This window comes from Thunnus thynnus, chromosome 22 (genome assembly GCF_963924715.1).
Source record: "Thunnus thynnus chromosome 22, fThuThy2.1, whole genome shotgun sequence".
Classification (NCBI taxonomy): Eukaryota; Metazoa; Chordata; class Actinopteri; order Scombriformes; family Scombridae; genus Thunnus; species Thunnus thynnus.
In genome coordinates this window covers 11,755,457-11,769,409 of record NC_089538.1, presented here as the reverse complement: position 1 = coordinate 11,769,409, position 13,953 = coordinate 11,755,457, and the positions used below count along the sequence as shown (strand labels likewise).

Here is a 13,953-nt window from a genome sequence, read left to right as displayed (position 1 = left end):
ATGACACAGTGAGGGCGGAATGTCACTCAATTCACATTAAACATTTAGACATCTGTTGAGAGAATATGTTACTATAATGCCCATGTCCTGCTTATAGCCACTGGCAACCACAAAGTATATAAGGCCAGAGAGTGACGAGCTGACTCGTATGGCAGACAATTAGGGACTCTGTTAAATGGCAATGTCAATTAAAGCTTCTTGGATTCACTTGTCTTCACTTGCATTTCAATCTGTTCCAGTACAAATTACAATTTCTCTCCACCCACTATAGAGTGTCACAGAGAGCATGGCTAAAAAAAAAAAAAAAAAAAAAAGAAACTTCTGCAGGCTACTGGTTCATTTCCTTGACAGCTCTCATATTGGAAACATTTGAACCTTTTCAGTTTAAAAAAGTTACCTTGCTTGAATCAGTTTTGGAAAGTTTTTCGGTTCAAAACAGATCAAACACGCACTCTGTGCATTCCCGTCAATTCTACAAACATAGGGGACTTCAAAGCCTTTACTGTTGCAGAGCCTTGGTTCTTACCACTGATCCCATACCTTGTTTGTACTTTAACAGCAGTTCCCAGATACCCCTGCGGGCGTAGGGGTCCACTCCTGCTGTAGGTTCATCTAAGATGACGATTTTTGATCCGCCGGCAAATGCTATAGCCACAGACAGCTTCCTCTGCATCCCACCTGAAAGAGAGAATGACCTACTTCAGCCTCGGTATCATCTGTCGCATCAGGATGTCTTGGACATGCATGACAAAGACATCTACAAATTGCAGCGGAGATAATATGGATATTCATCTTGTCCTGGGTAGTGGACATTCTGTCTGCAATCAGTGAAAAATCCTCCACAAACATCTGTCAACATTAGGTTTTAGATGTTTAATTTTGACACGATACAAGGAGGTGATTACGGAACAAATGTGTGGAGATGTACCTCATGTTTTATTGTCTTTTGCACGGTGTAAAATGATTTATGGCGGGGGAAAAAGATACACCTTTACTACGGTTATTCCAGTCTCCGCTCTCATAGCGAGCTCTTCAAAATGCATCCAATGTAGTGCTAATGTAGTGGAAATGTCAGCATAGATCAACCTTGAAAGTCATATTTCAGTGATTTTGCTCACAAGCAATCCGTGACTGGGGACAATTTATCAAGCAGGACTTGTTCATGCCCCCCAGACAATGAATTACAACCTGTGACACTCAGGTAAAGCGCATGTGTACATGTAGGCAGCCACCATGCATGTGCGCTGGCGGAGGAACGGTGCAACAGGGCTGCTTTATCCTGAATAGAGAGGATAATCTACAGATGATATTCCTTCTCGGGGGGGGGGGGGGATGAATGCACAAACGTATACACATCAAAAACGAAAATTTACATATCTGCATGATTTCAACCAGACATGCTGAGATATGTAGATCCCAAAGATGTCAACATACCTGACAGGTTCTTAGCAAGATCCTTGCGCTTATGTGGTAAACCGACATCCTTAATCATCTGGTCCATCTCAATTTTCACCTCATCGCGGCTGCATCCTTTCAGCCTGGCGTAGAAGTATATGTGCTCCTCCACTGTCAGCCTGGAAATGTGAGAATAATATCAATAACGCCCATTTGATTGACATGTGAGGGGGCACGAGTGACCAAAGAGGGCATAACAAGCCGCTTCATCAAAAGCAGTGACACATTAATGCGTTTTGCAAGATGATCCAGCTGTATTCTAATTGAACTTATTGAATAAAAGCAAAGAAAAGTCTTCAATTCGAACGAAATGCCTTCACTGCTTCACAGGTGGGAATATAATATGTTGTAATATCTACCTCTATGTTTGCATGAATATTTTAACCCTACTTAATGTAGATGCTTTGACTGTCTGGGATTAATATTAATGAAAGTAATTTGCAGGTGCTCAGACATAATTATGATGTAGGACTTGTGTCGAGTTGCAGGTAATCAGTTTGTGGAGAGAGAGAAATAGAGGGGACTCTAAAGGTGAAATAAAACACTGAATAATAGTTGGGACTGATGCTATTAGGAGCAATTTAGTGGATGGAGTGAACAAAGTTAATTTTTTTTTTTGTTTTACAGAAAACTGGAAAGGGATAATGATGTGCTGATGTGAAACATAAGCCAGGAACTCAGCCCTCATTCTGCATATGATTAAATTGGTGTGTAATGAGCTTTATTTATTTATTTTTTTTCTTCTTCTTCTTCTCTTTAATTTTTTAAATACACCAAAGGCAAAACACGATTTTGCCAATGGCCAGTTGTGAACATGGATGGATGATTATCTGTTAAATTCACTCACTCATTGAATAAGACATTGTGCTGCGGGCACATTCCCAAGTACTTCCGGATGCTGTCCATGTCAGTGTGGATGTCAAATCCATTGATGAGGGCAGTTCCTGATGTGGGGGGGAACAGTCCTGTCAGAATTGACCTGAGGAGACAAACGGAATAAAAGAAACACTGACTCAATTAACGTCAGGATAATATACCTCAGATTTATTCTGTTTGTGGATTTTTTTACCTCATGAAAAATAATCAGTAGAATTATAGAACTGCTAAAGAGGAAAGTTCTCGTAACTTAGAAGCAGCTGGTTGAAAATAACGTCGAATTAGATTTATTCCCCCTTCCACTTAAACATATTTGTCACTTAAGACATTATGCTCTATTTCATCAACATGTTTTGATTTCAATTTCACAAAGTAGGGAAACATTTTTTCCATGACAAATGCTGAAAAATGGAACCAGTACACTTCTGCTGCATCATAGGATTTGGAGCAATGATGGTCCACATCATCTCCATTAACTCATAGTCAGCCTCAGGTCATGAATTATTTATGAATTACCTACTAGCATGGGCAGAAAAATACCACATGCCAAACAAAAGACCACAAACTTGTGAAAAGAAACAATTTTTGACTAAATAAACAGTTTACCACCATTAAGTGTTATATTTAAAGGTTTGGGTCTGCATATCCCCAAAAAGGCTACAAGGTGTTTTTTTTAAAGCTTGTAACACAGTAACACTGAATCTCACAGCTGGATATATATTTTGCCGTGGACATGCATCCGAACAGAGCTTTAGTGTGTGACAGAGTCCTTCCTCTGTCCTTTCTCTTATTGCTCTGTTATGTTTCGTTACAGTTGCTCAGAGCGGATGTCTTCCCTTCAGCCCTTAGTCTTGCATCACTTGCTCTCTCTCTCTTTCTCTCTCTCTCTCTCTCTCATTCTTTCTGGGCCAGTGGGTTTCATTTATTTCCTGTCATCCTAACCCGTCCAACCTTTCCACTATTTTTTTTTTTTTTTAACAGCAATTAGATAGCTCCCACTGTCAACACAACAGCTGACTCTGTGTGATAAATGTCCTCTCAAAAAAATGTCACTCTTTGAAAGCAGTGACCACCGAATTAATGTAGATACAGTTCAGTCAGCATTGTGTACAAGTTAGATTAGTTGCATCCTGTGAAATTACATGAACATTCAGCCAAGTGGCGACGCGTGGCGGAAAAAGATAATACAACTTGCATTGTGGTTGTTTTTCCGGCTCCGTTGTGGCCGAGGAAAGATGTGATCTGATTCTCGTAGAAGTCCACACTCAGTCCGTCCACGGCAAGTTTCTTGCCAGTCTTGTAGATCTTGACAAGATTGCGGATTGAGACCCCGGCTTTCATATTGGGTGGCGGTTTCTCCAAATACTCTTGAGAAACACATGCATACATAAAGACACAGAGAAACAAGAACAACGGCAGGTAAAAAAATGTAATCCATCGCAGATAATTGTCCTTTAAAGATACAACCTATAATCCATAAGTACACAAAAAAGTGGTCCTTCTACCAGCATTAAAGCACAAAATCAGCTCTTGCCATTGACTCAGGACTAATCCAAGTTAACAAAAAAAGTTTGGTTATATCAGTAATATTTGTACATACCAGAGTAAAACAGTCTTTTTTTTACATTTTGATGTTTGACAACACACAGAATACTGACTTCCCTTCAATTATGTGTGTGAATATTCGTCAAATTCATATGGCCAAAAATACTGATTGGGCCTTTAGAGAGACTTTTTTAAAAACACTGTTGTGCACTAGAGGACAAAAATAACCAACCTCACAACCCTGAATATTAATTGGAAATTGTTTTTTTAGCAAGTTTCTGACTTGAAACTCACCCGTTTTTTTCCCCTCAAAGCGCCAAGCTCTATTATCACCTTTTGTAACAAGTAAGGTGCTAATGTTTGTTTGCGACCCATCCCAATTAACTTACACATCTTATTAGAAATACGTTCACCTCTAGTACATGGCCGTGATGTTGAGAATACATAAAAACTGGATGTGTTTCACACCATAGGTGAGAATTCAAAATGACATGCTATTTTACCGTTATGTGCACCGGAGTCCGTCAGCAAACCGGGGTCAACGTCAGTCACTGAGGCGGTCCCACACCAATAAGAAGCAGTGAAAGGGAAGTACCACGGCTTAGGGATTCCGTATTGGCCTGGGATCAAGCGTGGAGAACATCATTCACATTTTAATAACGGCTTGGCTTGAGGGAATATGGTACTTTACAGTGTATGTTTCCTCTAGACAGCCTGGCACAAATCCTGTCTTCTTTTAATTAGAGTCGATGAGAAACACATTAAGACTATCCTGTTAGGACAGCTGCACTGGCTATTGATTTAAGTTACACTTTGGGTCTCATGCAAGAAGAGCAAAATGGCACACACATCTTTTTTTAGGTAAGGCGTAAGTAAAAACACATAAGTAAATACCTTCAGACAACTTAAATTTAGTACTGTAGGTATTAGTGTGCATGGCTACGAGTCTCCAGCCACACTAGTAGCTCTGTGAGGATGTACATAGGCACAGCGGTGCTTTAAGCTAAATGCTAACATCACCATGCTCACATCAAATATGTTAACATGCATGTTTACCATAGTCTCCACTTTAGTTTATCATTTTAATATTTGCTAATTAGCACTTAACACAAAGTACAGCTGACACTGATGGGAATGTCGTGAATTTTGCACATATTTGGTCACTAACAAAAGTCTTGGACTAATTTAAATTTAGATCTGATGATGCCTCTAGATGAAAAGTCGGGGGATCATAAAAAAATTATGATTTAACCTCTTAAGACTATGTATGTCTGTGCAAAATTTCATGGTAATCCATCTAAATAGTCATCAAGATAATTCAAAGATATTTCAAAACAGAATACCTGGAAAGACATTTTCAATGTACCAGGTGAGCACCCAGTATATCACAGCATCAAACAGCATCATGATGATGGACACAATGAAGGTGTAGCGCTCCCCTTCCTCTGGACTCTTGCCAATGTTGGACCACTGGATACCGATGCCTTGCTCCTCGTACTTGGAAAAGTTCTCACAGCCGTAGCCAAAAGCCACACATGACAATAAACTCTGGGAATGAAAGGTGTGCAAATAAAACATCCACGGTTAAAATCTACAAAGTCATATTTTATTAAACTTCTGGCTTTGCAGTCACCTTTGATTAAGTCAGCTGTTGGCTTAAATGTGAGATCTATGATGTCGGTGCCCAAGGTCAAACCTATAATTGGTGGATAAACTATTGCAACAGACAGAGAAACAACATCTACACAACCTTGAGCTCGTTTGCTGTGTGTTGCCTTTGTGAACATTTCTAAGGACTAAAATTTAGACAGAGAACAAATATATAATTGTAATTGCATGTCCTGCAAAAGAAGATTTGTTGGATCTTTCCTACAGTAGGAAATTGCGAATGATGCTTTGCCCATGAGACATTATCTGCCATGGCCTATCATTCTGCATTGCCATGTTGCCTGCCAGCTGTTTTATCACGCCTCATTTGCTCACAGCATTTTAACTCCGGCAAAAGCATTTGCTGGAGCTTCAGAGACAAACCATCATAGATGCCATCTACTCTGTGTTACATTATTATATAGAGAGTCTGAAAAATCTCTGCAGTGACTAGCCTCTATCTAGCCTGGCTACAAACACTCCTGGCAACTTCCTGTGTTGTCCTCAACTGCCCATCTACCGCCAAGCAATCAGCAGTCAGTCAGCAGATGAGGGGTGACAACAGGGCTAGTGGGCACCCATGCTTGACCTCTGTATGAAAGGCTGACAAAACGACAGGAGCCACTCCTTTGGATTTGAGGAAAGGGCATGAGTTGGGAGGCAGACAAAACAAGCCCTCTCTATTGAACACATGTCAACAGCCACCATTCAGTTGGCTGCAGACAAAGAGCATTGTTATAAGGAGGAGTAATCAGGGTTCCTGCACTTTCACTTTCCTGCAGGTCATTTTCTGGGGCATTTTCAAGAAGGAACGACGGAAAGGATCACAACCGAGACAAATCTGAAGAATTTTTCTTTACAAACTGTAATAGCCAGTTCTCCCAAGTTTCTCTAAGTTTTTATATGTCTCTCAGAAGGAATCTGATTTTGAAAAACAAAAACGAGACCAACAGCATATGTGAAAATGTCAGATGAGTCACATTACTGCAGAAAAGTGCGAACAAAATCCCAGTAGAAGTCGTATGTGTAAATCAGCTGCCAGATGCTGCAATTATTTCATTTCAGGAAAAAGAAAACCTGATAAGTTGAATTATTTTGTAAGAATTTTTCATTTTTGTAATGCTTCTTTTCCAGGGCTGAGAGATTAATTTAAACTATGTCTAGTATTTCCATGACATAAAAGAACCCTGGGCTCTCTTATTTCTAACTCAGTAGAAATCGGATGTTATAAAAAGGGAGAAAAATAGATAAAGTACAGTGCAGTAGATAGGCAGCTGGATTGGGAATGTGTCTCATTCTGGCCCTCTGACACACTGCCTGTATCTCTCCTTTGGCATACAGCTGCAGTTCATATAAATTTAGGTGATCTTTTGAAATTTGGTTCTGATTAAAGAATTCATTATCAAGGACAATGTGGGGGGAGAATTTGTATGTCTTGGCACAATGTAGTTTCATCTGAGCTGGGAGAGAAAGGAAAAGGTCTGCGCACGCACCCATCTCTGATAAAGTGTAAGGATGAACTGGATAGTGGTTTGGTCAGGGGAACATCGCTCATGCTAATTGGGCGAGAGGGTTATCCATCTAGTTGGAGCAGGGAAGAAAAATCTCAGTGCCAGGGGAAAACCTAGCAATGGCACTTTATGTAGAGATTAAAGGTTTGCAGTGCTTTATATGTAAAATGCCAGCGTAACCTGCATGCAGGCTGTGAAAGTTTCCTAAAGAAAAAAAAAAAAACAACCTACTCAAAGCCAATTTGAGCCAGTATGTTGGCGCTGCTTGCTGGCAGAAGTGAGTGAATGTCAGACGCCAATGTAAGATATTATTGACTGCCACTTTTTCAATTTGATAAATAAGAAACATGAGGCTGTTACCTTGGCCACCCACACCTGATACCGCAGTGTCGAAATTGACAAACAAGAAAAAATGGCCTGATTGAAATTCTGGGAAGGAAGCACTCGCACGCACGACAATGAAGATTCAAGATTTTGTGTGTCTTTGTCTGCCGAAAGGACGGCTGGAGGACAAATGATATCGGCGCTGCCATAAAGGTCACGCAGAAAGGCTACGCTGAAAGTTGAGCAATGGTGTACTATTTATCTTTATCCCTCAGAGGATAGGAGAAAATCCCCGATTTCCTCAGTGTGTCTGCCTAGTCTCTTCTTTTATGTAAATGTTTCATGCTTCTGTCACTTGAGTATGTCCTGTTTTAAACAAAATTCTTCAGGTTTGTGCCAAAAATGTCAAGAAAAATGAAAACAATACAATGCATAGTCACAGTAAATGCATAAAACAATTCTTATATGCTAATGTGTTGTGATTTAAATTTAACTGAAACCTCATTTCGTCTGGAGACAGACACTTCACACTTCATTATCAGGAGAATTTTGCAGACGATAAGAACAAATCTCTTAGATATATCATTGGCACTGGGACTAAATTTATTTCCTTTCATACTAAGCAGTGCCAATAAAATATGACTTGTGCCTGTTTGGATTTAAAAGGAACAGGAAATGGATAACAAATGACTGTGATCACCAGTGTGGCGAAAACTCACAATGTAGTCAGCCTTCATGTAAGATAACAGCAGGGAAAGATATTAAAAAAACCATGTCAGAGCTAAAGACGGACTTACCACGGCAACCTTGGCCCCGAAACCCATGACGTCCCTCCAGGCGTAGCAAAGGATGTGCGGCAGGTAGAGGACAAAGTAGATGAGGCCACCGCATGCGGCCGCTAAATTGGCCTTAGAGAAGAAGACGCTAATGAAGAAGCACTGAGTGATGGTGACCAGGCAGAACACCAGCAGGAAGACGAAGATGACTGAGGGGTCGCTATATTGCAGGACTTTGCCGTACTGTGTCAAAAGAAACAAATGAAACACAGAGGAAATATAGAGAACAGCCGATTTAATGTCAAAAAAGCAGAAAAGGTTCTGCCAGGCTTGTTAGAAGAGATTATCTTGGAAACAGGGACATGCAAAAAAACTGATTATCATAGCTGATTTTTACAACACACATGGCAGAGTAAAAGGGGTCTACAAGGGTTAAAACATCTGGCGTAACAACATTTATGATACACCTTTTACACAGCATACTACGTTACACACATCATATTACGTAATATTATGTAACGTCATTAAATATGTCACTCTTTTGCTCTGCCAGTTTGAAGGAGGACCCCTCTCTAATTTTAGAGAGCTACTCATGAATCCATCTATTCTCCCACATTACACCATGATGCCGATGCCTTCTCTGTGCCTAATTTTTAAAAAAAGGCACTTCGACTGCTAGGATAATGGTGCTATTCTAATGGACGCAATTATGATTAAAAAAACCTTATAGCGGACACTGTTACATAAAGTTGCATGAATGTTCATTATAGAAACTCTTAAATTTGCACAGACTAAATGAACTCTCAAGTACAACGATGTACTTGAGAGTTAACGTCAAGTAAAATTATCTTGTTTTAATGCTTAGGTTTCACTTTTGATTAACATCTGTATTATTTTGAAGAAAGGTCTCATTAGTCTGTGAGGCTTGATGGCGAAAAAAAAAACCCTCTAAAAGTAGTGCTGGGTCCTCCTTGAATCATTGATAAATTATTTTTGAAATCACCTTGAGTATAAGTGTAAGGAAGAGAGCGCTGATGGCCAGCGGCAGCACACTGGACACTGCCCAGCTCAGCCAATAGATGGCACTTCTCAGGCCCATGATCCTCACGGTCTCCTTGAGCCTCGCTTCTTTCTCCGCAACGATACCCTTAACGATCATGGCCACGGAGTAGATCCAGGCTAAAGTCATGTACAAGGGAAGGGATTGTGCCAGAGACCGGAGGAACCTGAGGGATGGAGGAGTCAAACCAAACTAGACAATGACCCCATTTACACCTGGTATCAATATATAATAAAAAAAGGGGCTTTTGGCAATTATGGCTTTTTTCCAAGCTTGCTTGAAGTAGCAAAGAGAGGCAGATTTGTGTGACCTTTTAACTTGTTGAGCAGATCTTTTTGTCTTAAATGCATTAAGAGATTGAACACGTTTGGGCAGCAGAAACAAGCTGTAATCACAAAACTGACATATCATATCTCTTTGTAAGTTGATATGGTTTCGGCAAATAGTGGCTTGTTTATACATAGAGAAAATGTTAAGCAAAGTAAGCATTCATTTGGAGTCATGTGTCTGGCCATCTGTCAAGTCCAGTATTTACTTTCCTTTTATCTTTTTTTGTTTCTATTACTCCTGAAGAAAATACCTGGCTGCTAAGGGCTTCACTATATTTACCATCTAGTCCCTAACTTTGTCTGTCTGCTGGTTGGTGCTGTGCAGGGAGTGCACATAGGGTTTATTAAAGCTTTTTTTTTTTTTGCTGAGAACAACTGCCGACTGCCGGAAACAACACTGATGAGAGTGGTGAAAGTGAACCAAAACAATCAGTGTGAAGTTGCAGGCTGTAAAAACAAAACAATGGGCTGAAAGATGCTAAAGTGCTTCATAGAGCTGAGGGGAACTGCAGAGTCCAGTGATAATTCTCTGTGGGTTCATCACTACGAGCAACCCCTTTCTCATACACATGCTAATTTGAACTATCCATTGTTGTAAAAATATTGATTATAGCGGTTTTAAGACTGTGGTCATACTGTACAGACTGCATTTACACCTGGCTGCGATCTTATCACACTGTGATAGCTAAGCATTTCAATTGCAGTGGGTTTTGTGCGCCGACTCCTTATGAACCAACTCTTTAAAAACACTCTGACTGGACAGCAGTGACAGTGCTTTTATGCCAGACATGGCAGATATACCACAATGCTTTATGTGCCATGCATCAACAGATAAACACTCTGACTGCAGAGGATAAATACCCCATATGTTGGTCAAAGTACAATACAAAATGACATGTAAAAAATAAGTTAAGTAAAAATACCACACCGTAAAAATACTTAATTGCAAGTAAAACTTCACTTAAATAAGACCATAGAAGTACTGTTAGCAAAATATGTATCAAAAGTATCATGCAAGCAAAATGCCCCCTGTCAAAGCTTTATACACAGTGTTACATAATACACTTTAGGCACAATGTGCATTGATAACTTTTTTAGGCATTATGGCATCATAATGCTGTAGTTGTTTGAAGTGGAAATAAATGAAGTGGAATATAAGGTACAATATTTGCATTTGCAATGTACTGGGGTAGAACGAGCAAAGAATTGCAAAATAGTACTTAAGTACCATTCTTGAGTAAACGTACTTAGTTACCTTCCACCACTGCCCACTTGTGGTGCTATATAAACAACAATGTCTCGATTTATTTATTTTTTAGTCCTTGGTGATTGATGAGATGTCAAAAGCTGTCTTTCAACTGTGAAGGTGGTTTCTATCATTTGCATTCTTTGCTTACAGTGTTGTTGTTCCGGTCAAATTAATCAAGTTTTAATGACGAACTTGACAAAGCATTTCGTCAAAAGAAGGGCGTACTGTTTGGGTGAGGAAATATGTATTGATCATCAGTGATCAGCGTTCCTTTTCATAAAGACAGCCTTGTCAAACAATCACTTTGACTCAGCTGGTTGGAGACTGGAGCCAAGCGTAGGAACAGTGTATATATGTATACACCTCTCTGGCTGCCATGTAATAAATGCATAACCTCCTCCATAATGGAAGAGAAAACAAGTATAAAATGACAGAGGACTCAGGTGCAGATGACAAAACTGGTTGTTGTCACACCTAATCCGGATACAGCCGTATAATAATTACCATTTGATTTGCTATTATTATTAATATGCTGAAAATGGCTGTGAAATTATCATTTAGAATGGGCCTGTGATCTGAATACACATCATGCTTGCAGTTGCTCCTCCAAGGCACTCAACTAACTCAATTTATTGTTATTAATGTTTACAAATTGTTGATGGCTTGCAAACACATTAGGCTGATGGGAAATTACATTTCACCCAGCTGTTCAAATATCAGTTTTTATTTACCGGCAGCATTTTCCAATTAAACTGCAAAAATTGATTAGGGTGATCTAAAACAACCATCCTTTTTTATTTCATTAACAGTGCCTTCAAAACAAGGAGCCGTTGAAGGATGTGCTCTATGTAACGGAGACCAATAATAATGTTGCTCCATCGTATGTCACCATAGGCACGGAGAGAGTCTCCTTTTTGTGATAACTGCACTTTTCTAATCGATCCGTAAGCAGAGCATCACCCTGACAGATAAGCAAGGCCATAATATTCCACCAAATCATTGATTCACCAGTGCAATCAATATAAAAACAACAAAATAAAATACTCTCACTGTGTAAACTACGATGTCAGTACAAAGACATTTGGTTGGCAAGAAAAATGACAATATACAAACCCTACATAACCACCACAATGCACAGTATGTACATTTTCTTCAGCATCTTTTCTGGGAATAACACCAGTTCGGGTGATAGATGATGTTAGACCCATGAGATGATTTTACTCGCAGAGCACTGTACATCATAAGCGTGATGATGCAGAGATAGGATTTGGTTGTCTCACTGTAGGTATTGCTCTTTTCTACTGTTCCGACCTTCGTACATCATGCATGCCTTCGGCGTCTGGTGAAATATTAGATACAGTAAATCTAAATGTAGTAAAATTATTAAACTGCAGTATTGCCTTGTTCCAAAGCTCACTATTAATCTTATTTGTTCCATGTCAGTAGTTAATGTGTCACACTTCTTCCTTCCGATCCGAACAATGTGTATTAAAACATATAAACAGGGTGGCAAAAGGTGGACACTAGGACCCCTCTCTAGATTTGAGGTCTCCTTGTATACCACTACTCCTCCCACTTATGGTTATTACCCTGCAAATTAGATTTGACGTATTGTGAAATAGTGCATAGTGTTCCACTGGCCAAAGATGATTAATTTTCCTTGCAATCACGGAAATACACAGTACCAAACGTTCATTGCTCAAATTGCGTAACAGAAGCCTTCTTTACATATGAAGAACAGAAGAAGAGGTGATGCAATTACAGGAAATAAAGGGCAAATACTACTGGCATGATTTTAATTTGACTAAATTGCAGTTTTAGTTGCATGCTCAATTAATTAGCCCGAGAAAGCTGATTTGAAGAATCAAGGATAATGATTTGATTCTGTGCTCATTAATTGGTTATGATTAACAAGAGCAAGAATACCAAAACACAAAGCATGGAAAATTATCTGACCTGAATGACCCGAATTAGGGCATCCGATTATATGGTTGGATGAATATGGTCCTGCTGCATTTGATGGGTTTTACTGTGTTCTTTGTTATATGTGCTTTTTGGGGTATTTTTCTGTTATTTGATGGCTAGAATTATCTCTTACATGAAAATGATTCAAGACACAGCCATCTCCAAAATAAATACAAGCACAGATGAAAAAAATATGACAATTTTGCCAAAAAGTTGACTTTTTAAACATCTGCATATGTGGAATGATGTCAATTTTCTATGATTATAATAAATAATTGGATGGAAACATTCAACATTTGCAAACATGCATATAATTCATATCATATGCTTTCTGTTTTGATATTTTACATGCTTCTTTTCTACTGACCTTAAGCATGACACTCATGAGCAAACAGGGAACTGTGAGCAGAACAATGTTCTCTGTGAACCTTGAAGACCAAAGGGCACCGTTTTGAATGCCAACGGCACGCAGCACTTCCTTGAGCCGCAGTTCCTTCTCGAGCACCAGGCCTTTGATGGTCATGCACACAGTGTACATGAAGGCTAGTACCAGGAACATGGGGAGGATGCCTCCAATACTCTGGATGAAACTGGTTGTAGAGGAAAGCAATCAAAAAAGGTCAGAATTGTACATTGACAAAGGGAGTGTAAATTGACAAAAAGCCTTTGATATGGACACTGCCTGTTGGGTAGTGAGTTTTTAATATTCTGTTTACTCTCCATGTGTACAGAACTTTGGACACTCATATTTTCAGAAATTCTAGCTTTGAAATGAACTGCGCCTGATTAAGATCTATGAGTGATTACAATGTTGCACTGCAGCAGTGAATAAAAAATGATTGTGGAAGCGTACCACCCTTCTTCAAATGACAAGAAAAAAATACAATTTACAACACAGTCAACAGTCAATCAACAGAAGATTATTCTGTCACTGTTTTGATAACGATTGATCATAAAAGTCATTTTTAAGTAGAAATGTCAAACATCCAGTGTGAGGATTTTCCACTTTTCTTATGTCTTATGTGATAGTAAACTTGTAATAAGTAATGTCTTTGGGTGTTGGACTTTTAATCATAAAGAAAAGGCAATTTGCTGACATCACTATAGGCTTTGGAAGGATTTGATGGGTGTTTTTCACTATTTTCTAACATTTTTATGAAACAAACGATACAATTGAGTCATGAAGATTAATCAGTAATAACAAATAATCATTATG

At 39.2% G+C, this 13,953-nt stretch overlaps 1 protein-coding gene across 6 annotated transcripts in view; it reads right to left on the bottom strand.

Moving 5' to 3' along the window:
- The window catches only part of LOC137175098 (phospholipid-transporting ATPase ABCA1-like), a 186,556-nt gene that overhangs the window by 95,506 nt on the left and 77,097 nt on the right, over positions 1-13,953 (bottom strand). For all 6 annotated transcript variants that reach the window (XR_010925572.1, XM_067580790.1, XM_067580789.1 and 3 more), the window contains 8 exons: positions 9,138-9,360; positions 8,156-8,377; positions 5,220-5,424; positions 4,380-4,496; positions 3,527-3,698; positions 2,303-2,434; positions 1,435-1,574; positions 541-678 (listed from right to left, as the gene is read on the bottom strand). Coding sequence is in view for 5 of the 6 variants with exons in the window: in XM_067580790.1 (XP_067436891.1) it covers positions 541-678; positions 1,435-1,574; positions 2,303-2,434; positions 3,527-3,698; positions 4,380-4,496; positions 5,220-5,424; positions 8,156-8,377; positions 9,138-9,360 (1,349 nt within the window). In the remaining variant the exon portion in view is untranslated. The remainder of the gene's footprint in view (positions 1-540; positions 679-1,434; positions 1,575-2,302; positions 2,435-3,526; positions 3,699-4,379; positions 4,497-5,219; positions 5,425-8,155; positions 8,378-9,137; positions 9,361-13,953) is intronic.